The sequence below is a fragment of the Plasmodium brasilianum genome, chromosome 12, assembly GCF_023973825.1.
Source record: "Plasmodium brasilianum strain Bolivian I chromosome 12, whole genome shotgun sequence".
Classification (NCBI taxonomy): Eukaryota; Apicomplexa; class Aconoidasida; order Haemosporida; family Plasmodiidae; genus Plasmodium; species Plasmodium brasilianum.
Window position 1 is genome coordinate 1287402 of NC_090125.1, and position 27065 is coordinate 1314466.

Below are 27065 nucleotides of genomic sequence, written 5' to 3' on the forward strand. Positions count from 1 at the left end.
ATACATACATACATGTACACACATACTTATACATACATACTTGTACATGCATACCTACATACATACATATACATACATACTTGTACATGCATACTTATACGTACATACTTGTACATGCATACTTATACGTACATACTTGTACATGCATACCTACATACATACATACATACATATACATATACACATACATACTTGTACATGCACACTTATACGTACATACCTACATATATATTCATATACATGTATACACACTTACCCGCTACAGAGTCGTTAAAACTTATGATCAATTAAAAAGAAATATTTTATATCTCATGTTTGGATTCTCTCAAATGGGTATTTGTATAAATACGTAAGTGGGCATGCATAGATAATCATCGTTAAAATAACAGATGTAAGAGGGTATATGTAAATGAAAATGTGAGCTAGCTTATTCTTGTTTAATTATTCGAGGTTACATCCTTTTGGAAGTTCTTTCTATTTTTAAAATTGTTAAAAGGCTTTCTGTTAAAATTTTTTCCATCGCCCTTATTGTTCTTAAAGTTATTGCTGTTGTTGTTGCTGTAGTTGTTGTTGTAGTTGTTACTATTATTGCCATTATTATGCCTGTAGCTGTTTCCATTGGTATTGTTATCATTATCGTTATTTACGTCATTGTTTCCCTCTGTTTGTTCGTTCCCATTGAAGTTTCCCCTGTGTGTGCTGAAGTACCTGCCATTTTTGCCTCTGTTATCATTTTTGTGTCCACCTCTATCATCGTTTCTTTTTTCATTTCCATTAATAAATTTGTTAAAATTAAAATTTTTTTTTCCTGCGAATCCCTTTCCTGCTTGCCCCTGATTTGGACCTGCCCTATTCTTATTAAACCCAGAATTATTATTATTAAATTTGTTCATGTTATTAAAACTATAGTTGTTATTATTATCATAAGACGAATAATTATTATTATTTAACATAATGGATACACGGACATAACTATTATTCATTAGATGACCATCTCGTTCTATTGCTTTTAGACAACTAGCTAAACTATCAAATTCTACAAAGACTTTTGTATTATTATTAATAAAATGTATATTGTTAATTAACCCACAATTATCCAAAAATTTTCTTATATCTTCTTCTGATGTATTTTTTTCTACATATGATATAAGTATTTTATTTTGGACATACTTATTTTCAAAAAATTTAACAGGTATTCCTTTAAATTTTTCACTTGTTTTTCTTAATAACAAATCTTTTATTTTTCTATCTGTACAATATATAAAAGCAGAATTGTTATATCGAATAATATATATATATATGTCTTCTTCCACATAATTATCAGCTACAATACCTTTTATAAATTTTCTTACATCATCTTCTTCTGTATCTCTACTAATATTAATTAAGGTTAAGAGATATTCCCCTTGATCCTTTTCACTACTATTATTCATACCTAATTCATTCTGTGCAATGTTTTTACTATTACCCTTATTAATATTGTTATTATTACTGTTACTATTGTTCACCTTCTGCTTTTTATTATTTTCTAAATTTGGGCCTGCTTTTTCCTTTTTTCTTTTATTTTTACCAACCACGTTTTTCTCTTGCCTTTTTTGCTCCTCTTCTTCGTCCGTTTCTGTGTCCTCGTCTGTGTCCTCATCGGTATCCTCTTCTGCATCCTTTTCTGCATCTTCTTCTGCATCTTCTTCTGCATCTACTTTTGCATTTACTTCTTTATCCGAATCCGAATCGGCGTCTGAATCTGAATCAGAATCTGAATCAGAATCTGAGTCCGAATCAGAATCTTCCTTTTTCTTCTGTACCTTCTTTTTCTCTGCTTTCTTTCCACTACCTCCTGCCACTGTGCCTACTGATGTTTTTGCAACTACTGCAGCTGTAGCTGATGATACTTTTGCCGCAGTTTTTGGTGCTTCTTTTGCCGCTCCCTTTGCCACTCCTTTTGCCAGTACTTTTGGTGCCTCTTTTTTCTTCTGCTCTTCTTCATCCGAATCCGAATCGGAATCTGAGTCTGAATCTGAGTCAGAATCTGAATCTGAGTCCGAGTCAGCTTCTTTTTTTTTCTTTTCTGTAACATTTGTTTTGTTGGAAACAGGTTCAACTTTTTCTTCTATGTCCTTGTCATTATCACTGTCGTCTGAATCATCATCACTGTCATCTGAAGAATCCGACGATTCTGATACAACTTCTTTTTTCTTTTTTGCTTTACCTTTTTTCGCTTTTTTTTTATTCCTTCCTCCTAAAATATTATGTTTTGCTTCTGAGTCAGCAGCTGTAGATTCAGTCACTTTGCTTTCAATTTTGTTATCATCATCTGTAAGGTACGGAGAAACGAGTAAGAAATGTACATATAAGAAAGGAGCATACAAAAAAAAAAAAAAAAATATATGTACACATTTACATTTACATTTTGGTTAACAATACACTAAAACGTTCATACACTTCATGGCGTACTTTTTTTTTTTTTTTTTTTTTTTTTTAACTACATCAAGGAATGTCAATCATACACAAAAGAGAACAACAACAAAAAAAAAAAAAAAAAAAAAGGAAAGAAAGAAAGAAAAATAAAACAAAGTAGAACAATACAACGCAATAATACACAATAGAAAATTCCACCTATGCATACATACATAAATGTAACACGGATAAAAAAAAATATATATTTTTTTTTTTTTTTCAGTGATCTTGGTGAAATAGCAAAAACTCATCAAATTATTTTGTCAGTATTTCTTTTTTCATCATAAAAAAAAAAAAAAATAATATTTCTTATTTGCACATACATGTTATAAAATAACAAAACACAAAATGATGACTTTTTGAGAAAAAAAATAAAATAAACTACGTTAGGAAGTAACTACGTTAGGAAGTAACTACGTTAGGAAGTAACTACGTGTGGAAGTAGCAACGTAATGAAGTAGCAACGTAATGAAGTAACAACGTAATGAAGTAGCAACGTAATGAAGTAACAACGTAATGAAGTAACAAAAACATTCCTCGCTTAAATTTTGCACATAAACTAACCTGCTTGGTCTTTTTTTTCGCTTATTTTATCTTCCTTCGGTTTGCTCTTTTTAAATAAATTTAGGGCCATTTTTTTCATTTCTTTATAAAATAAAACGTAATTGTGTAGTTCAAAAGAGCTAAACAGTAGCTGCTCAACCGTCGATATTCAGTAATGTTATAACTATTATACGTATTAATTTTGTAGAGTAATGAAAATGTACGTTATTTATAATAACAGATTTGTATGATATTTGTTAAATGGGCTTATAAAAATTAATTTGTTTCTATAAAAAGTATTTTATTATATAATAAGAAAAAAAAAAAAAAATTAAATAATACATACAAGTAAAATTTTACATAATTTATACAAGCAAAATTACATAATTTATACAAGCAAAATTGCATATAATAAACACGTAAAATGAATGTCCTTTCAATTGTTTTCATTTATATATGTATATTTTATAAATTACAAACGCTCAAAAAATTAAATGAAGATAAGAAACACAACGCGTATATATATCTATTGATTTATTTTATATAAAGTAATAGGCTTTTTGTTTTTAAAAATCAGTACTAAAATATTAACTGCTTATTTAAAAATCGATACGATGATCTTCGCAAAATGATTACGATGAATTTTAAAAAAATGAAAATTATATATTGTCAAAAATAGTAGAACGTAAATTATTACTTGTTCAGGTAAAATTAAAAAATTTATATGAAACATGTGCTATGCGATATGTATACGTATATATATGTATAAATATAAATTAAGAAAATGTAAAGTTGCGTTGTATACGTTTTACTGTTGATTTGCAATTGCATATTTATAATAATATGTTCATTATAATTAAGCATACAGATAAATATGTTACTCCTACATAAATATATACTTAAATATTTATATATATATATATATATATATATATATATTTAAGTATATATGAATGAATGTTTGTATACATGTATGAATGTATGTATGAATGTATGTAGGCATGAATGTATGAACGTATGAATGCATGAATGTATGAACGTATGAATGCATGAATGTATGTATGTATTTATATATTTATGTAGTTATGTATGAATGTATGTATAATTCGAATGGGGATTAAAAGTAACGACCCAGTATAAAGGATAATGCAACAACAACCAGTGCTTTGTTTAAACACTCAAATTTGTTTGAATATAAGGCTGTAAAAAAAAAAAAAAAATTGAGTTTACTATTTATTTTACGCTCATATATTATATATATATATATATATATGAATACATTTATACATACTGAATACTTACTATTCGTGAGTGTATGCATGGTTCCTTCTTTTTTTTCCTCAAGTTTTATAAAAACATCAACAATATTCCCGCTGGTTTGGGGCCTTTCTTTTGATAATGCATTAAAAAGGTGCTATTTAAAAAAATTTTAAAAACAACAGAGGAATTGAATATTATTACAGGGTTGTTATATCACACGTGTTATACAGTAACCTTGTGCAATGTTATGCAAGAGTACTCTACATCACTGCGTGATTACTGTTTTGACATTTTTTTCTGACTATCAACAAAAATAAAAAGAGGTTATGCACTTAAGGAATAAAAACTTTTATGCTATACGAGGAAACCCCTTTGGTACCCCCCACATTGTCAATGTTTTATGTGCATATATATATATATATATATATATATATACATATATATATATATTATTACTGTTTTTATATGTACATATACAAAAAATAAAAAAAAAGTTGTAAAAAAAAGCTTTCTAAAAGCTTCTTACCAATGTGAACATTTTAAAATTCATATTCAGGAAAAAATAAAAATTAACGAATGTTCTACTTTTTTTAATTTCATATGTATGGATTAACTAAAAAAAATAAAGAAAAGAGAAAAAATAGTACTATCATATATAACAATAAAAGAATGTGAAAAAAAGGTATTGCAGTATTTTAAATTTGCATTTCACAGTAATAGTATTAACATGTTCAGAAAAATAGTGAAACAACGAAACATTTAAAAAATATAAAAAAAAAAAAAAAAACAGAGAAAATAAAGTTATATCTGAACATATAAAAAAATAAGTATATGTTAGTCTTCTTTACATTTTATTGGTATAAAGCACCAAATGTTCCACTTCACCATTTTTGAAACTAAATAATTCATATAGATAAACATAAACATGCAAAAGAGAAAAAAAAAAAAAAAAAAGGAGCAGAGTTTTCTACGTGTTCTTAGTAAATATAATAATATGCGTCTTTTAAAATTACATTTAAGAATTATAAAATCTCGATTTGTTCGAATATGACAAATGTCTCTCTAGTTATTGATGACTGATGCCCGTATGTACAGGGATATACAAGTACATACATGCACATATATATATATATATATGTATGTTCACATGTACACATGTGGATCGTATTGCCGGGGAGTGAAGCACCATTTTGATAATAAACAATTACACCTGTTTTTATTTATGACTATACAAAATGTTCTACTCGGAACATACAGTAACGCATAGTGCGTGTAGTCCTACATTGTGCATATAGTTATGCATTATACATACATCCGTACATTATACTTACAGCCATGCATTATACATACATCCGTACATTATACTTACAGCCATGCATTATACATACATCCGCGCATTATACATACATCCGCGCATTATACATACAGCCCCGCTCTTTATATGTAGCCATACTTCTTACAAAATGAATTACAAAAATGTTTCTTTTAACGTGTTTAAAATGCTACATTTTTTCTCTTGTTTTTGGGATACTCTTATACATTTTCCTTCGTCCAATTGAGGGATAGGAGTTTGCACACGAATGTAGAATTTTATGCTACTTGTTATGATAAAAGCTGTTTAAAAAAAAAAAAAAATAAAATAAAATGAACAAGCAAGGTAAATAAAAAAAAAAAAAAGGACCAAGTTTGGTAAATATTTACAATAAAACATAGTTAAATAATGTAGCAAGTTAAAAAAAAAAATGATCTACGAGTAAATTTACTTGTTATATTAAAAACGACTAATTGGTTAAAAAATACATAGTTGGCATTTCCTGTATTCTTGCGTAACCACAAATTCATTGTAACAAAGAATAAATTCAAGTTTCCGAGAAGTATTATCAGCTGTTAAAAAAAAAGTGCACACAAAATAATTTGAAGTAAACATGTAAAGGTACATCAGAATGTACATATATACATTTGTGCACGTAATTCACATGCGTGTGTTCATAATATTTTAACAAAACGTGATACGAAAGGACAGATAATATGAACGTTCATACACATTGTGCATTGTTCATTCTGCGCAATAGTAAAAGCGCCAAAGGGGAGGGAACAGTAATATGTGTAATCCATATTACATATGTATAAATGTACGTATGCACTTAAAAACTCTGCACGAATGCATGGAAATTCGTTTTAAATTTTTACTAGTTTGGCAAACGGAATGGTATATAAGGTCTTCTCATAATCAATTGCCAGCAACAGCTGAAAACCAAAATGATAAAAAATAAATGACGAGGTGTGATAAAACAGAATGACGCTTAATAATGATAAAACAAATGGTGTAAATTGATAAACCAATTATACACTCTTTCGCGAATTTCACAAATGCTTCAAATATAGGTAAGTACCAAAGAGTACACTATATCGTTAATAGTAATATTGGGGTGATACATCAACGCAATCTGAAAAAGAGAAGTCAATCATAATTCGTTTCGAAAAATATAGCAGCTACAGTTACAAAAGAAGCATACATATTTATGTACATGTGTGTATTCACATAAATATGTACATATATATATGTGCGTACTTAGGTTTACGTTGCTAAGAGCTTATTGTGTAATGATAGCAATTTCTCTTACTACTTACGGCAATCATAATTTTTAAGTAGATTAGAGGTGTTTTCATGAGACGAAAAAAAAGGGGAAGGGGATAAAGAAAGATATGAAACTGCGTTAAAATAAAAGCGAAAAAATTAATTAAAACAAATTAGATTAGCAAAATATGGAAAATACATAATATATGGAAAATAAATGAAATATATATAAAAAAAAAAAAATTCATTTATGCCCACGAGGACATATTGTATAATATCCTTTTTATTTTACGTATTCTCATTTTGTTTCAAATACTGTATGTTCCCAATTTCATAATTTTTTTGTTTTACTCTTTCGTATATATAAACATTTAATCTTACGTGAAAGAGGAACAAAAAGGAGTAATAGTAGTCCTTAAACATCTGCAGAGCGAATTTGATTAGAGGTACACATATATATATGTATATATGTACATGTATACGTATATTCGTATATCTATTTGTATACGTATATTTGTATATCTATTCATACATGTACTGTACATGCTCATATCACATTAACTTTCCATGTGCTAATTTTGCCCCATCGCTCTTTCGATGAAGGATATGAAACGTTACCGTTGAAAAGATATACCAGAAATTGCCCAGGTTCGGCTGGAGGAACAGTACCTTGTATTCGTTAATCAACGTGTTGTCTAGGAACGACTGAAAAGGGGCGAATGATACGTATACGCACAAGTACATATGTATATATGTATGTATATGCATATGTATATATATCTATATCTATATCTACTTATATATATATATATATACATGTAAGTATATCCATATATATGGCCTCGCGGGTGCACATACGTGCCATAACACGTTCACGTGGTGCAGCTGCAAGATGTAGGAGCGTTACCCTTATTTGTTCAGAAATTTTGCTCAATACATACCAGTGAACTTGAGTTGAGGTAATATGAGGTAACAATCAGTAGAGTGTACATGGTAAAAGTGATAAGCAACAAAAGTACGTTCTTCAAAATGATAAGAAATAACTTGAAAAATTTTATATTTTCCTTTATATCATATTTTGTTACACCCTGGTCAATACAAATAATTAAATTGTTTATACCAATAATGGAAAGTATAAAGTGAAATGAAGAGATATATAAAAGTATGCTATTACAGAACATGATCATAAAATGGTTAAGAACAGACCATAATTTATTTGAAAAATTGCTTATACGTAATAGTGTTAAATAGAATGATGTTGTTATTAGTAATAATTTAAAATTGTCAAGTGAGAGAAAAACATTTGCTAGTATTGTAAAAGGATTATTCAAATAAATATTCATTAAAAGTATTGAGTTTATTAATCTCCATTTGTCTCTTTTACACGTATTTACATAATTAAAATATTTCCTCCATTTCTTTAACTTTTCAATTATAATAAATAAAAAGAACCCTATTAATAAATCAACTATACAAATAATAATATAATAGCGAAATTCGTAGTTATTCATTATGTTTTCTATTAATTTATTATTTTTTACTGCTATTTTTTTAAAAATAAGGATATGCAAAATATATAGGAATAACGGATTAATCCTTACTGTTAAGGAGGAATATATGTCTTTATAAATTTTACTCAGTATATAACTATCATAAATATATTTAAAATTATATACATCGGAATTAAAAGAATAATGCATTGAGTCATTTTTAAATATGAACTGTCTTAACTCATTATTTCTTTTATTTTTTTCAAAATATTTTTCCAACTCGTTAGATTTCTCTTCCAAAGGGGTATAATGACCCTTCCTTATATAATTGTCCTTTTGTTTCATCTCTTCATTTTGCATGTTTTCAATATTGATTAGCATGTTAATGTATTTGTAATTACTCCCTTGTATCACATTGAATAAGGAAAAGGCTAAAATTCGTATGAACAGGCAAACTAACAAACTTGTCACTACATACCTGCTCTTAGTGCTCCTCAATCGGGTAGATTCTTCATTTCCTCTGTGCTTCATATTTGTGCAAAAGTGCTATGCGAGCGTTTTGTTTCAGTGCTATGCGTGTGTGTTGAGTACCCGCTGCGTGTATGTGTTCCTCTAGTTTCCTGTATTATGCATGTGCACATATAAACATGTCAAACAGCAAAAAAGTAATCATACCTTTATACAGGAAAAAAAAAAATTTATCTCTGCATTTGGTCTGACAAATGTTGAATAGGTGTAACTAGTTCCGAGCTCTTAACAGTGTCCTGTTCTTTTTTCTTCTATGCTATATATTTGTTCTTAATAAGTATATATTCGTTCTTAAGAAGTATATAATTTTTCTTCCCTACTTAGTACATATTTGTTTTTCCTTATGTTGTATAAATTAGTTCTTCCTTATGTAGTATAAATTAGTTCTTCCTTATGTAGTATAAATTAGTTCTTCCTTATGTAGTATATAAATCTTTTTCCTTTTGTTCTATTTCTTTTTTTTTTTTTTACCGTTTCGCTTTTGTCGCATACGTATACTGTATTTGTTTCCCCTTCCCGGAGATGCTATTTTTCTGTTTTTATTGCGAACATATGTACATAATTTTAACCTAATTTAGCCTTGTTTTATTTATTTGTATTATTTCTTATTTTATTTCTTATTTTATTTCTTATTTTATTTCTTATTTTATTTCTTATTTTACTTCTTATTTTATTTCTTATTTTATTTTATTTTCTTATTTTATTTTCTTATTTTATTTTCTTATTTTATTTTTTTATTATTTTTTTTTATTTATTTATTTTTTTCCTTCATGCGCTCAAGCCTTTTCGGTAAAAATTTGCTTGACGCAGTGCCTTGCAATTTTTCCGTTGGTTTGCTTCTTCGTTTGTTAAAAGAGAACAAATAAAGAAAAAGGAGTAGAACTTATACACACACTCGAGTAGTATATATATTGACAAAAGTATAGCTGCGTTTAAGAGTATCGATATTTTTCTTTTTTTATTTCTTTTTTTACCATACCTATTTATGCCAATTTGTTATTACCTTTTGTAACCTCCGTACGTGGAGCGCGTCGCACGTACAGGAAGTATAAATTATACTGGGTTTATAAATCATACTGGGTATATAAATCATACTCGGTATATAAATCATACTGGGTTTATAAATCATACTGGGTTTATAAATCATACTGGGTTTATAAATCATACTGGGTATATAAATCATACTCGGTATATAAATTATACTCGGTATATAAATCATACTGGGTTTATAAATCATACTGGGTTTATAAATCATAATTGAGGTATTACCCTTTTTGTAGGCGTAAGAAGCATATCCTTGAGCTCCCTTCTCACACACATATACATTAAAATATAATAATAGTAATAAAATAATTTTTAAAAAGTGCAGTTAATAAAATTTTAAGCTCGTACGTTTATCTAGGTGTGAAAATACTATTGATGCAGAGGAGGGGCACATAACAGTAATAACTTATATTCGTATGTGCATTTTCCCAGAGTACATAACCCCACATAAGAGTACTTTTGAATGAGTGTTGCTTGTTGTGTATTTCTGAGTATTGCTAACTGATCATTGCTATTGCGTGTATGCGTGCTCACGGACTACGCGGAAATTTTTCCGAGTAAAAAGATATAGAAATACGCCGCTGGTCCAGTGGACATACATATATATATATATATATTTGTATTTATATATTTATATTTATATTTATATTTATATATTTATATGTATATATATATATTTATATGCATATGTGAGTGACGTCTTCACATAGCGTTAAAGGCGAAGTATAACATGCTGCAAATATTTCCGAAGAGGGAAGGGATAAGCTCTTGCCTTGTACAGGTAAATAAGATAGGTCTAAAAACAAACCAAGTAAGAAACATGAAGAGCAGTGTTTGGACAAAAAGTATCAGTTGTTATGGGATGAAAAAAGGTAGCTGCTATTGTATGAACGGATGGATAAAGAAACATAATGGAGGAATTAGTATAAACGAGAAAAAGAATTTTGCAATAGGAGTATTTGAAAGAAAAAAGCCTCATATGAATATTGGAACAATTGGTCATGTAGATCATGGTAAAACAACATTGACAGCAGCAATAACAAAAGTTTGTTCAAACTTAAATAGAGGAATTTTTAAATCATATGAAGAGATAGACAAAACACCAGAAGAACAAAAAAGAGGAATAACAATAAATGCAACTCATGTTGAATATGAAACGGAAAAAAGACATTATAGTCATATAGATTGCCCAGGTCATCTTGATTATATAAAAAATATGATAACAGGTACATCCCAAATGGATGGATCTATCTTAGTTGTTTCTGCATATGATGGCTTAATGCCACAGACAAAAGAACATGTATTATTATCTAGACAAATTGGTATAGATAAAATAATAGTTTATTTAAATAAAATAGATATGTGTGAAGATCAAGATTTAATAGAACTCGTTGAATTAGAAATAAGGGAATTATTATCATTTCATAAGTATGATGGTGATAATGTTCCATTTATTAAAGGATCAGCATTAAAAGCATTAAATGATGATAAGACAGAATATGGTGTACCATCTATTCTGAAACTTTTAGATGCTTGTGATAATTATATAGATGAACCTAAAAGAAAAATTGATTTACCATTCCTTATGAGTATAGATGATGTATTACAAATATCTGGAAAAGGAACTGTAGCTACAGGAAGAGTAGAACAAGGTACTCTAAAACTAAATGATCAAGTTGAAATATTAGGTATAAAAGATAAACCCATAAAAACTATTATTACAGGAATTGAAATGTTTAAGAAAACATTAGATACAGCACAAGCAGGAGATCAAATAGGTATTATGCTGAAAAATGTAAAAAGAAATGATATATGTAGAGGTATGATAATTACAAAAACGGTAAATATGAAAACATATAAAAAATTTCAAAGTGATGTCTATGTATTAAAGAATGAAGAAGGTGGAAGAAAAAACCCATTCTCTTCTTATTATAGGCCCCAAGCTTATATACGAACGGCCGATGTCAATTGTGCTGTCATTCTTAATGAGGATACGCAAGTGGCCAATCCAGGTGATAGTATTAAGTGCACCATTGAGCTCATGTACCCCCTTGCCATTACCAGCGGCCTGCGCTTCTCCTTGCGCGAGGGCGGTAGGACTGTGGCCTCGGGAATCATAACGAAGGTCATATAGTTGGACGCACCATAAGAAGCGGGGTTGTAGGTGCGCTAAGAAACTAGGTTAAAGGCGAGATAGACAAGCTCATATACATGTTCTCTCGCTTGCGTGTGCATATGCACAAATGGAACCATGCAATTTGGAGGCCCCCCGATTTCGCCACCACATCTAGCACTTCTTTCATTTCGTTCCTAACTCATTTTGCTAATTTACGTCGAGTTTGTTTAGCCTTACTCGTCCCCTATCCATATGCTCTTTCGTTTAGTTTTAGCTCTTTTTTTTTTTCCTTTTTCTTTTTCGTTTTTGTTTTATCCTTCTCTTTCTCTTTCTCTTTCTCTTTCTCTTTCTTTTTTTTTTTTTTTCCAAGTTCAACATAGGTTCTTATGCAAATTTCACCTCCTCTTCCAGGTAGACAATGAATATACCATAATAAAGCATGCAAAATAAAAAATAAAAAAAAAAATTTTAGATAAAACACAACGTAAAAATCTTCCAAATGGTATAAAAAATTACCAGCTGGGCTATTCAAAAGGGGAAGAATAAAAAAAAAAAAAAAAGATATGAAGCGAGTTGAATTGCATCACAGCGTATAGCCGTAACAGCTACGTACAAAAGCGGATTGCGCAAAATGATGCGCGCCTTTTTCACTACGGACGATTCAAATAAATAATCTAGAAAAATCATCCATTCTATATTTTTCCTCGGTTACAGGGCATTCAAAAATGTCGTCGGATTTTAGAAATAAAGAAATAGCTTTTTCTGAGAAAACATAACCAGCAGGTGTTGTAAAGGGAGGGTTGTTTTCATCCATCACTTGGTTAGTATAAGGACACACAAGAAAACTTTTCGTTTTTTGTATATTAGGTAAATGTGTAATTGTATTTTTCAATTCATCAATACATGTTGGACATTTTGTTGATTTCTTTTTTCCACACTCTTCTGTTTTGATGACTGAAATTCCTGCTTTTAATAATAATTCTAGTAGTGGTTTATTTAACACACCTGACACTTCTGAGTATACTTGTTTAAACAACCTTATAACTTTCCTCCATCTTTTTTCATTAAAATATTCCAAGGCGGTATTTCCTCGTCTGCTACATGGATCTGTACAACTGCTTCGACTTCTCTTCGCAATACCGCCGCTACCTGCCGCACCTACACTGTTCAGTGCTATGTACGTGATAATATACTTGAGATCGCGGGATATGCAGGTGTGTGGTTGGACGACGCTTTTTTTAATATAATCCATAGCCTCGAAATTTTTATTTTCAAAAATGAAATTTATAACATGTTGTAGATGTAACTCTGATTCTATATTAGAATCAATTTTCTTTAATTGCGATTTGTATTTTTGACACCATTGTAGGGCGGGCTTGATATTATGAATTCTTAACTCATTTATTATTTCTAAATATTCTTTATATATATCTGCATCTGAGTAATATTGCAGTTTGTATCTTTTACAAAATATATCTACAGTTTCAAAAAATCCGTATCTTGATAAATATGCATCTATTAGCCAACATATTCTATTATCATACGTTTCAAAACGGAAATCATGTTTTAAATTTTCTAGTTGTATATCTGCCTCATAATATATATATTTCAGTCTAGTGACTAATTTTTTAATGTATACATTTAGTAATGCTTTTGATTCATTTACTTTACTTTTTAATGCTTGCAATTTTTCTATTATGACATTCAACTTTTCCAAATATATAGCATCAGATAAATTGTTTAATTTCTTTTCAATAAACAATGTTATTATCATAAAATTCTTCTCTAACTCTTTCTGTATATTTCTAAATGTGTTCAATATACATTTCAGTGGAATTTGTATGAACGACTTGTCAATTGCGTTTAAGCACAGCTGCTTCCTGTCCTTGTCCTTGTTCTTCTGATTATCCTTATCCTTATCATTTCCCTTTTTTGATTTTTCCCTCGAGTCTTCCTCTGAGACCTTTTGCTTCATCCCCTCGAAGCAAAACCCCTCCTCCTTCCCCTCCTCCTTCCCCTCTTCCTTCCCCTCCTCCTTCCCTTCCTCCTTCCCTTCCTCCTTATTATATTTTGTTCCTTCCATCTCTTCCTGTTCCTGTTCCTCCCCCTTATGCTGCTCCCGCTTCACCCCCTCCTTGTCATGATATTTTACATTCTTCTTCTCTGCATCCTTTTGCCTTTCCATCCCTTCCTTAACCTCATTCAAGTGACAATCCTCATGATGCATACTATTTACTTCATCTACAGATAGGTAGCTTAAATTAACCCAAACATCCACATTGTCATCATTACCACTATCAATATCATCACTACCATCTTTACCATATCCACCATCTTTACCATTTCCACTATCTTTACCATTTCCACTATCTTTACCATATCCACTATCTTTACCATATCCACTATCTTCACCATTTTCACCAGCTTTACCATTTCCACTATCTTCACCATTTCCACCATCTTTACCATTTCCACCATCTTTACCATTTCCACCATCTTTACCATATCCACCATCTTTACCATTTCCACCATCTTTACCATTTCCACCATCTTTACCATTTCCACCATCTTTACCATTTCCACTATCTTCATCATTTCCACCATCTTCACCATTTCCACCATCTTTACCATTTCCACCGTCTACCTGCTGTACTCGTCCTCCTAAACAAACGCCCCTACAACGCAGGTCATCCGTTGAAACATTCTTTGCCACTTCCTGATCCGGTTTGTTTATGCATCCTCTAAAAGGATTTACTACATTACTTACAGTGGTACTCTCTTTTTCTTTTACTCTAATTGATGTCTTCATAATATGCTCACTATCATTCTTTTTTTTTTTTCCCTTTCGCCCCCCTCACTCACTCTGTATTTCATATAAGAAGATGTATTCTCCTTATGCTTATCTGTGCTGGATATAAATTCATTCATTTTATTTTCTAAAGTTAAAATTGATTTAGTTTTATTCTGTAATATTATCATTTGCTTATCGATCTTTTCTTCTATCATTTGAAGGGTCGTGTTCATATTTCTGTTCTGTGTAACTGATTCGTCTTCATTCTTATCATGATCCTGCATTGTGTGCATAATTCTACTATTATGCTTTTCACTTTCTTCTCTTTGATTTTCCACAAAAAAGCTTTCATTAAAAATATTATTATGATTACCACTATTTTCGTTATTACTACTATTATTATAACTACTATTACTATTATTATTATTACAATTTTCATTATTATTATTGTTTCCCATAATACTCAAAGCAATCCCATGCTCTGTTGTATGTTCACTAAAAGCCAAATCAGTAGCACTGCTATTTGGATATTTGTTTATTTTCAATTTGTTCTTCTCTTCAACATTTAATTTGTCTGATACTGGTGTGATTGTCCTTCTCCTTTCATTTCCCCCTGCCAACGAATTTACATTTTCATTTTTATGCTCTTCATGAGAACTATTGCCTTTTTTTTCATTCCCCTGGTCTCCTTCAGTTTTTCGACTGTCCATGCTTTTTGTAATTGTATTACTTTAAAATGGTAAGAAAAGGGGTAAAAAAAAGGGGTAAAAAAGGGGTAAAAAAAAGGGGTAAAAAAGGGGTAAAAAAAAGGGGTAAAAAAAAGGGGTAAAAAAAAGGAAAAAAAAGCTAGCTGTGCTTTTATTACGTTTTATAGACAAAGCTATGTTGAATGATTCTATTGCATAGCGAATGACAGAATAAACTCGTGTGAAATATAAAAAGATTATAAAAAAAGGAATAAAAAATAAAAAAATATACGACTGAACGTGTGTACACATGTTTAAGTATATATTTCTGTATATATATGCATTCATATATGAATCTGCATTTGCATTTCCATTTGCATTTGCTTATGTATACACACGAACCGCCTGACTTTGTTTGCACAGTCTGCTACACCATTCTGTGTCAATTACAAGCAAGCATTTCCGCATCGCTTGTTAATTTTTTCAAAAAAAAAAAAAAAAAAATTCAAAAATTGAGTTTTCCCATTTTAAAAGCAGCTTTTTTCATATATGCTGCTTTACTATACAAAATCGGCATATAGTTTTTTTATCATCATCGCATTAAAAATATGTATTCTCAAAGAGAGGACGGAAAAAAATAAATGCACAAATATAGTAGGTAAAGAAATTCAAAATAAAAAAAATGTAAATTTTACTGCTAAGGGGTAGAACGGACTTTCCTTTTTTTTTTTTTTTTTTTTTTTCGAGAAATAAAGTCCATGCAAAGGTACATGTCGGGAAGAAGAAGAAAAAAATTGATAAAAATGGAAGAAAGGGAAAATATCGAAAAAAATGGGAAAAATGGGAAAAATGCGAAGAATGAAAGGAAAGAAAAATAAAAAATAGCAAACAAATAGCAAACAAATAGCAAACAAATAGCAAAAACATAGCGAAAAAATAGCGGAAAAATAGCGGAAAAATAGCGGGAAAATAGCGAAAAAATAACGAAGAAATAAAAAAACAAAGGAAAAACAAAAAATACTGATAAAAGGGTGCGAACACTGTGTAAAGAAGCAACAGAATTTTATCATCTATTAAAATTTAAGTATAACATATAAATTTGGTATGCGTATATGTATACGTAGCACATGTGCGCATGTACAATACCTTTTTCGTGTAAACAATCATGTGAACTCTTAATTGTCCCTTTTTCATATAGCTTCATCAGTGTTAAAATTATTAGCTTGTAACGCATTACTCGAGTTATAAGAGAATTTTACCCTTATGAGTATCTTCCTTTTGTTAGCTTAAAAATTATAAGGGAAACACATACATAAAACACGTATGTTCATTTTGAAAATAACAAAAGGGGGGAGGGGTCGGCAGTGCCGTCCAAATCATTAGAGATAAAGCCGCATAATAGCATAATAACATAATAGCAAAAAAGAATAAATAAAAATAAAACGGCATCTGGTATTTATTGTATTTTATGTGCAAAATAATAAAGATTGAATCGTGAATATAATACTAAAAAAAAAAAAAAAATTTCAGTAGAACAAAAAAAAAGAAATACATGTTACAGACAGCTAAATATTAACATATACTGGGGGCATTTATGATGCCGTGCGTTTGTGTATGCGTATACATAATAAATAGCTTGGAAAACCAACCCCTTAAAATATTACACCCATATTGTACATATACACATAATGCATACACATACATACACATACATACACATACATACACATACATACACATACATACACATACATACACATACATACACATACATACACATACATACACATACATACACATACATACACATACATACACATACATATACATACACAGGAGCACGTTGTAACACCTGCACATGTTCAAACGGAAAAGCTACATAATCGTATAACTCATGAGAGGCTAATGTTTTCCTTTTTATGCCAAATTTTTTTTTTTTGAAGTAAATTAAAATTAATCAAACTAAATTAAATAAGATAATTTTTATTTTTTAGACATAGAAAAAAGAAACCTCCTAAAAAGAATGCTGTTTCGCACTATCAGTAGTCTCAGCCTTGTTAACAAGAATGCAGCACGGACTTCGAAACACACACATATGCATACACTTTTTTTTGTTGTTCTTCTTATGTAATTTGTTTTTTTTTTAAATTGAGTGCGTATTATGATCTTTTGTGTACATTACTCACCAACTAGGAAAAAGAAAATGAAAATTAATGCATTTTTTTATATACTCATTCAAGGGAATATATTATCCTACCACATTTACCAAACGCTGCATTTTTATGCCATCTCGTTTAATATTCCTTAACAACAATTGCAGATTTTAATTTATTTCTTTTTTCCTTTCTATTATTCCTATATTTAGAAAGTTTATGCGTCTCACTTCAAAAGGTTTTTATGTTTTATTTTAAAAGATTACCTCTCTTTTTTTTTTTTTTTTTTGTTTCTCTACATTATACCCAAACTGTTTAGTTATGTGCCAAATGGACAAGAACATTTAAACACACATACATGCACAGGTCAGGTAAAAAAAAAAAAAAAAGAAAAGCAAAACAAAACAAAACAAAAAAACAAGAACAAAAACAAGAACAAGAACAAGAAAACAAATACACATAAACAGATACTCATAAACAAATACACATAAACAGATACTCATAAACAAATACACATAAACAGATACACATAAACAGATACACATAAACAGATACACATAAACAAATACACATAAACAAATACACATAAACAAAAACAAAATGAACATATTTAAAATACTAAGTCCAATTTACAAGACTTAATAATAAACACAACTTGAAAAAATTATTTAAAAGAATATCCCGCATATCGTGAAATACAAAACAAAACTGCACAAGGATTGATATTTTAACAAACCCGCAGACAGTTGTACATAACAAGCGTCTGTACATGAATATTCCTCTCGCATTTCTTACTAAACAATTCGATATAATAATATATATTTGTCAAAAAATTTTAATCTCCTCTTTGGTGTAACTAAAATAACTTCCCTATTCTGAAACGAGTTTGCAGCAATTTACCCCAACATGGGTACATGCATATGCATTTGCATATATATATATATACACACATATAACGGTATGTGCGTAATTCCAAAATGAATGTAGATATCATTTAAATGATAACAGTGTTTATGTTTATTTGATTAGCCAAAATATATGCGAACGAAACGTACATAAACTCGTATGTCCTAAAATTTGTCCTTGAAAAAAAGGTTTACGCAAAATTCGCCAAACAGTGAATACACATTTATGTATGTACTTATGTATACATATATATACTTATGTGTATACCTTTTTTTTTTTTTTTTTTCCGTTTATTTCCAATTTTTTTCTTAACAGTATTGAATAAATAGTAAGAATTAATAATTTATAAATATTTTGTCATTTTGTTTATTTCTTTGTTATTTATACGTATAACCCAAAATGAAAATGTGCTGTTCTTTTTTTTCTTTTAAGCAATAATATAACATACTAAAAATATCACTCACTTTATTAATGTGTATTATATATATATATATATATATATATATCTATTTATTTATTCATACAATATGATTTTTCATATTTTGGCCAAAAAAAAGGAAAGAAATACATTAAGCATATTACTACCAATATTTCATACATGTTAAGTTTATGTTATGTACATGTTTCGTATACGTTATGCATAAACGGAATGGCAAAAAATCAAACCAAGAGAATAGTAAACATTCGATAAAAAAAAATAAAATACCCAAGATAAAAAAAGAAAACTGCAAAATTGTAAGTAGCGAATTAGCAAGTAGCAAATTAGCAAATTAGCAAGTAGCAAATTAGTAAATCAGCAAATTAGCAAATCAGCAAATTAGCAAAATAGCAAGTAGCAAATTAGCAAAATAGCAAGTAGCAAATTAGCAAAATAGCAAATTAGCAAAATAGCAAAATAGCAAAATAACAAAGTGCAGTAAAATATTATGCTAAAGGGCATTAAAAAAAATATAGTGTACAATTAAACGTTACTTGTATACAAAAAGGAAAAGATGAAAAAAGGAAAAATAATACCAAACTGCCAAACCTAACAATACGTACGTGTTTATATGTGTATGTACGTGAGTACATATGTATATATGTATGTATGTACGTATTTATGTATGTGAATGTACATAAATTCACATCGTACAAATATTCGTACTAATATATACATATAAATATGTATATAATATATGTATATATATTAACAATATTTCTGCAATTGAAAATGCAATGACCCGAACGTGAAAATAAATAATGATTGAAAAAATAACAAATTTAAAAAAAAAAATAAAATTATGGGTACAATTTTTAAGTATATTAAAATTTAAAATAAAAGAAGGAAACACATATGTATGTATACGTACATGTATAAATACGTATGTATATATGAATAAATACGTATGTATATATGAATAAATACGTATGTATATATGAATAAATACGTATGTATTTGTATATATGTACATTTTTTGCTGGGTAAAATTAATGGGACTACATGATAAACTTAGAGGAAGAAGAGTTAACTAGAGTAACGCAAATATACGTTAAGATAATACCTAACCAGTTATTTAAGGAGAAACGCAAAAAATAAAATAATTAAAAAAAGAAGAGACCAAAAGAGAGCACATAAAAGGGCAAAAGAACGCATATATAATATATCGTACGTCATATATAGTATATAATATATCGTATATAATATATCGTATATAATATATCGTATATAATATATCTTATGTGATATATCGTATGTGATATATCGTATGTGATATATCGTATGTAATATATCGTATGATTACATTAATTTGAGAAAAGGACCTTGAGCCGTATTGTCATATACCTATATTTACGTACATATATATATATAATATATGCGTATAACTTTTTGTGTGAAGACAAGATGAAGGGGGTAAACGATTTTATGCGAAAAGTGAATGATGTAGAAAAGATGAAAAGATATTTGTCAGACCATAGTGCTTCGATAAAAATATATTGTTTCTTCTTGCTGTTAGTTTTTATCTTTTATCATTTATTTTCAGATGGGGATTTTTCTTTTTTATTAACTCTTTCATCAGTTATTAGTATGTTTTCATTTCTTATGGTTTTTCTGAAAATTGAAATAAATAAATCATGTGCAGGAGTTTCATTAAAGATGATGGAATGTTATGTTGTTCTTAATACAGCTAGACTATTATCTATAGTACCATTCGAAGGATACTTACCTTATGATAAAAGTGGGGACTGGTTGTATCAGCTAGTTGAAGCTATTTCGTTATTTATTAATTGTTGTATTGTATATTTGTGTAGATATAAGTATAAAAGTACCTACGACTCGGCAAACGACATTTTTAATAATCTGCTTTTAATTATTCCTGCGTTTGTTATCTCCATTTTCGTTCACCCCTCGTTGAACTCCTTCCTCCCAGCTGATGTAGGAACAAAGCGCGAAAAAAAAAAAAAAAAAAAAATATAAAATATAAAACAAAACGTAAAATGCAAAATCTAAAACGTAAAACGTAAAACGTAAAATGTAAAACGTAAAACGTAAAACGTAAAATGTAAAACCATAAACAGTAATAATCTTGATAACGCATTAAATAGTGAAAAATTATTGAAAATAATAATATTGAAAAAAAAAAAAATTAGGCGCAAATTTAAAATTAAAATTAAAATTAAAATTAAAAATTAAAAATTAAAAATTAAAATTAAAAATTAAAAATTAAAAATTAAAATTAAAAATTAAAAATTAAAAATTAAAAATTAAAAAATGTAATACCTCTTTTTTTTCAACTGTTAGGTAGCATGGTCTTTTGCGTTATACTTAGAATCAGTTTGTGTATTACCACAACTGTCAATGTTCCAAAAGGAGGTAAAAAAAAATAGAAATAGAAATAGAAATAGAAATAGAAATTGAAATAGAAATAAAAGTAAAAGTAAAAATAAAAAAGATTTAAATAAAAATAAAAAAGATTTAAATAAAAAAAAAAAAAGGTTTAAATAAAAAAAAAAATTCTTAACACCGTGCATACATTTATGTGCATTATTTCCTTTTCGCTTGTGTATGTGTGTGTATAACAGTGTATGCAATTTTTAAATTTTATTGCCTGTTCATATTTTTTTGGAATTGTGATCCCTTTCTAATTTTTTTTTTTTTTTTACATTTTCAGGGAAAAGTAGCTGCATTTACTACTCATTTTTTAGCATCACAGGCTTTTTCAAAAGTAAGAGGAAAACAATAATAAAGAAGCTTTAATCATTTTTTTTTTTTTTTTCCTATACCCACTCCCCATGAAACCTTTCCTTTTTTCTTTATGTTTCACTCTCTTTACGTTTTTTATCTCATAGGTTTTATCTTTCTTTTTTTGGATAGTGTCACATAAGGAGTTGAATTCTTCGGATAACATTGTAATAGCACACATTGCTCATTTTGCGTTGTGCCAAATATAGCACTTTATATGTATATATGCATACAGTGTTTCTTGTTAATTTTTTTTTTTGAATTATACGTATGTAAATTTATATGCATATACGAACATATACGTATGCATTATTTTACGTGCACATGTTCATAATTTTTTTTTTTTTTTTTTTTTTTTTTTTTGATTAGATTAAATCGTATGTGGGTGTGTGGGTTGTTATTATGCAAGTAGTTCAGCTGATTTTAATGGGTGACTTTATTTATCATTATATTCGATGTTTAAGTAAAGGAGTATCATTTGATAATTTATTAAATGAAAATGTTTAGCATTAATTTAAAAAAAAAAAAAAAAAAAAAAAAAAAAAGGAGGGGGGGAAAAAGGTATTTTTATTTTTTTAATTTTATGCTTACAGTTATTTATTGGACAAATAAGAACAATCACAGATTTTTTTTTTTTTTTTTTAGAATTAGGAATATGTATGCATAATAAAACAGTAATTTTAATTGGTATATGTTTAAAGTAGAACTATTATAAGTTGAACCCTTTAAATATCTTGTTACGTTTTATGAAAAAACGGGTATAATAATATGACATATATTATATGTAAAAAAGAATAATTCGGAAATATAAATGCGAAAAGTAAAATCTGGGAAATGAGGAGAATAAGAAGAGTAATAATAAGAAGAAGAACAGCAACAACAACAGCAATAGTAATAACAACAATAGTAATAACAACAATAGTAATAACAACAATAGTAATAACAGCAATAGTAATAACAATAATAGTAATAACAGCAATAGTAATAACAACAATAGTAATAACAACAATAGTAATAACAGCAATAGTAATAACAACAATAGTAATAACAACAATAGTAATAACAACAATAGTAATAACAGCAATAGTAATAACAATAACAATAATAACAACAGTAAGATGGTTGTTATTGCACATAAATATGATCCCTTCACTGTCAAATGAAAATTTCCTCTCACTATTTTCTTTGTCCTTTTAAATTTACATGCATATAAATACTTATACACCGTATGTTGTACGCGTATGTTTCCCAGATGTATTTTTATATAAGTTGTAGGATATATGTATTGTATACATATACATATGTATATTTTAAAAGTTCATTCAATACAATGAAATTTTAATGTCTATTATTTCATCATGTAAAACTACCTAATATGTTAAATGACGTTAAACATGTACCGTTATGCCATCACAATGATTATACTTTTTTTTTTTTTTTTTTTTTTTTTTTTGCATGCATATATATACTTATAAGTAACCGGTTGTTTGTTTTATGTTATATGTTTATATATATGTATATATAAATATATATACATATGGATATATCCCTTTATTTGTTTTATTTCATATTTTTCGCGTTATCCCTTTTTTTTTTTTTTTTTTTTTTTTTTTCAATATTCCTTCATTTCTTCTATTTTTTTTTAAAGAAATTCTTAAAAAAAAGACAATTTTTCCTTAGTAAATTTCAGATGTTTTCGAAGGTATAAATATGTGCACGTACATGTATGCACATATATATCAACACATATATATCTACCCATATATATATATGGATACATATATATATATATATATATATAACACTAGTATTATCTACTGCAAAACGAAATGCTGTTACTTAAACAACAAGTAATATACAGCACAATACGAAATGTAATGAAATTAATGGAATAATAGTGCAAGGATAATAAAATAAATGTATGCATCCAATCTCTTTTCTACTTCTTTATAATCTTTAAAAATATAGAAATCCATCTGGTAAACATATATTTTTTTTTTTTTTTTCTTTGTAAAACATAAAAAAAGGTATAAATATAATTTTCCACAATCCTGATAAAGGATAAAAAGAAAAAAGAATTTTTCCTTTTCTTTTTTTTGCCTCTCAAATTTTTCCTTTTCTCTTTTTTGCCTCTCAAATTTTTCCTTTTCTCTTTTTTGCCTCTCAAAATTTTCCTTTTCTCTTTTTTGCCTCTCAAATTTTTCCTTTTCTCTTTTTTGCCTCTCAAATTTTTACTTCTCAATTTTATGCACTGCAAAATTTATACAATGCAAACTTTTTTTTTTTAATTTTTTTTTTTTTGTTCTTTTTCTCTTAATTTTTTCAAAAAATAGCTGAAACGATTCTACATTTTTTTTTTTTATGAAAAGTTAATATAATGCCAATGTAACGAAATAATGTCATAATATTTCAGCCCCCTACTTTTTTGTTTATTTTGGGTAAATATAAATAATATGTTACGTAAGGAGGCAAGAATAAATGTGATATGGTATTTATATGTATATATATATAAATATATGTATGTATATTCGTACACATGTAGTACCTGGATGGAGTCATAAATAAACGAATATAGAGAGGTTACTGAAAAAATGTTTTTAATAAAGAAAAGATACATATGTTTTTATAATTCTATTTGTAAATCAAATATTTTAAGTAAAACATTTCACAATGGGAAAAGTACTGGTATGTCCCAAAGGAGGTACGCTATATATTTTTTTTTTTTTTCTCAGCATTAATTGTGTATAGCGTCTTCGCATCTTTTCGTTTAGCATTCGGATGCGACTACTATTTTGTGGCATATTACTTATTCTTTTATCCCCATTTTTACTAAATTTTTACCTTTTTTTTCGATTTACTACCCGCTGTAGCCATTTTTCAAGTAAGAGCTTCTACGACATACTGAATGTGAAAAAGGGGAGCAGCAAAAATGAAATCAAGCAAGCGTACCGAAAACTAGCCTTGATGTATCACCCAGATCGAAACCCGAATAATAGAAAAGAGTCTGAGCAAAAGTTTCGAGAAATTACAGAAGCATATGAAACATTGAGTGATGATAATAAAAAAAAAATATATGACAGTCAATTAAATAATGGGTTTTATTCAGACAACTTTAACAGTAACTATTCAACCAGTTCAAACAATAATGTTAATTATAATTTTCAAACAAGGAAAATGACTGACGAAGAAATTGAAAACGTTTTCAAAAATGTTTTCGGAACTATGAACTTAAATGATATTTTTAAGTCGAACATTTTCAATGAGGTAGGCAAAGAAAAACGAAAATAAAAAACTTAGCTTTTTATGTACATGTAAGGATTTTTTTGATGACTCTAAAAACATGGCTTATCATTTTGCCATTATGTTGAGAAGAAGTGTATAATATCTCAAATGTGTCTACAATAACACAATTATATTATTTAATTTTGAAACATTTTAATTTTTATCATTTTTAATAGAGCAATATTAGGACGAGGACCATGGGAAGTAGCATTTTTAGCAATTTCGGATCAGCCGGTAGGACTGAATATATTTTTATTGTAATCTGTTCTGTTCTATTTTATTCTATTTTATTTTATTCTATTTTATTTTATTCTATTTTATTTTATTCTATTTTATTTTATTCTATTTTATTTTTTTCTATTTTATTTTTTTCTGTTTTATTTTTTTCTGTTTTATTTTATTCTATTTTATTTTTTTCTGTTATATTTTTCTCTATTTTTTTCTGTTTTATTTTATTCTATTTTATTTTATTCTATTTTATTTTTTTCTGTTATATTTTTCTCTATTTTTTTCTGTTTTATTTTATTCTATTTTTTTCTGTTATATTTTTCTCTATTTTTTTCTGTTTTATTTTATTCTATTTTTTTCTGTTTTATTTTTTTCTGTTTTATTTTTTTCCTTTTTATATTACTTTCTATTACATTTTTTTTTTTTCCAACCATTGTTAAGTTCATATTGTGAATAATGATACTTCATACAATATGCTCATTTTTGAATTTTTTGTTTTCCTTTTAACTTTTCAGGATCCTACGAAAACAGCAGCAACAATATTAAACGTAATAATCCATTGCAAAGTTACTACATGTGCCTGTATATGTTTATGCATATGTATGTACATGTATGTATATGTATGTTTATATACATACATTTTTTCTTTTCTTTCTTTCTTTTCTTTCTTTTTTTTTTTTTTTTCTGTTCGCAACTACATGTACCTTTCCCGTCTTTTCTGCACACACTTTTTAGAAACTAATATAAAAACTGAAATTATACCAAGAGGGAATAAAATAATTGAAAAGACGACTAAAATTATTACTTACAAAGATGGGCATGTGCAGCAAGAAATAATAGAGAGAGAAATAAATAATAATAGTAAAGGTTCATAAACATGATAAAAAAAAGCTCGAATATATATATATATATATATATATGTATAAAAAAAAAGAAAAAAGAAAGAAAAAAAACGGTAAATATGCTGTGTGTTTGTGTGTGTGTATGGCGCGGATGTATGTATGTACATATGTATATATGCATATGTGCACTTTTGTATTTTTTTTTTTTTTTTTTTTTTTTTCTACGAGACAACTAGCCCTTACTTTTTTTTCGTCATTTTGATATATATACCTATTCTTATTCGTTCCTTTATGAAATTTTATGAACGTTTCACAACGACATATACAATACATGCTGTTACATGGCGCATTACTTCCTTCCCCTCTCCCCTTTTGAATTAAACCATACTCTCAAACACATCCTATTTTTTTATTTTTAATAGACTTTGAAGACTTCTTTGATGTTGACTTTTTTTTAAAAAATAATATACATAATATGAATAATGATTTGCACATGAAAAAGTTTAATAGAAATTTGAAAGATTATAAACAAAATAATATAACAAAACAAATTTTAAATTACGTTCATGGAATTCTTTCTATTGCAACTAGAAGAATCCTAGTCAATTTTGTCGTCCATGTGATGCGAAAAGCGATACAAACCATCCTATATATGCTACGAAAAAAATGAGCATCTATCCCTTCTTAAACTTTTTGTAAGATTTATTTTTTTTTTATTTTTTATATTTTTTTTTTTTTTCAACTTCTGTTTGAGCTATATGCACGCTGTAATGTTTGAATCGTACACATGGGTGTTTGTATATATATGTATGTATAAGCACGTATATATATGTACATGTGTGCGTGCTTGCATATCCTTGTGTATACCTACGTAAGTGTCTATGTGCACAGACATTTTATATACCTCTACCTACCCACACTTACACACACACACACACACA

At 28.0% G+C, this 27065-nt stretch overlaps 6 protein-coding genes across 6 annotated transcripts; 3 read left to right on the forward strand and 3 right to left on the reverse strand.

The window, feature by feature from the left end:
• Window positions 1-437: 437 nt before the first annotated feature.
• MKS88_004260 (RNA-binding protein) lies at window positions 438-3100 on the reverse strand (the record flags this gene model as incomplete). The annotated part of the gene is made up of 2 exons (XM_067217420.1): window positions 438-2314; window positions 3022-3100. 2 exons carry the CDS (start codon window positions 3098-3100, stop codon window positions 438-440), a joined length of 1956 nt encoding a protein of 651 aa, XP_067071850.1.
• A 2628-nt stretch (window positions 3101-5728) lies between these two features.
• On the reverse strand, window positions 5729-8859 carry MKS88_004261 (GPI transamidase subunit PIG-U; the record flags this gene model as incomplete). The annotated part of the gene is made up of 7 exons (XM_067217421.1): window positions 5729-5874; window positions 6024-6144; window positions 6451-6507; window positions 6654-6707; window positions 7220-7261; window positions 7457-7543; window positions 7780-8859. 7 exons carry the CDS (start codon window positions 8857-8859, stop codon window positions 5729-5731), a joined length of 1587 nt encoding a protein of 528 aa, XP_067071851.1.
• A 1771-nt stretch (window positions 8860-10630) lies between these two features.
• MKS88_004262 (elongation factor Tu) lies at window positions 10631-12034 on the forward strand (the record flags this gene model as incomplete). The annotated part of the gene is made up of 1 exon (XM_067217422.1): window positions 10631-12034. The coding sequence occupies one exon, from the start codon at window positions 10631-10633 to the stop codon at window positions 12032-12034; it is 1404 nt and encodes a 467-aa protein (XP_067071852.1).
• A 643-nt stretch (window positions 12035-12677) lies between these two features.
• MKS88_004263 (CTLH domain-containing protein) lies at window positions 12678-15961 on the reverse strand (the record flags this gene model as incomplete). Its single annotated transcript, XM_067217423.1, has 3 exons — window positions 12678-14800; window positions 14875-15536; window positions 15915-15961. The coding sequence occupies 3 exons, from the start codon at window positions 15959-15961 to the stop codon at window positions 12678-12680; spliced, it is 2832 nt and encodes a 943-aa protein (XP_067071853.1).
• A 4473-nt stretch (window positions 15962-20434) lies between these two features.
• On the forward strand, window positions 20435-22935 carry MKS88_004264 (ER lumen protein retaining receptor 1; the record flags this gene model as incomplete). Its single annotated transcript, XM_067217424.1, has 6 exons — window positions 20435-20965; window positions 21332-21403; window positions 21702-21755; window positions 21880-21939; window positions 22142-22273; window positions 22612-22935. The coding sequence occupies 6 exons, from the start codon at window positions 20435-20437 to the stop codon at window positions 22933-22935; spliced, it is 1173 nt and encodes a 390-aa protein (XP_067071854.1).
• Window positions 22936-24363: 1428 nt separating this feature from the next.
• On the forward strand, window positions 24364-26794 carry MKS88_004265 (DnaJ protein; the record flags this gene model as incomplete). The annotated part of the gene is made up of 6 exons (XM_067217426.1): window positions 24364-24473; window positions 24643-25036; window positions 25231-25288; window positions 25798-25830; window positions 26018-26149; window positions 26547-26794. 6 exons carry the CDS (start codon window positions 24364-24366, stop codon window positions 26792-26794), a joined length of 975 nt encoding a protein of 324 aa, XP_067071855.1.
• Between the last annotated feature and the right edge of the window lie 271 nt (window positions 26795-27065).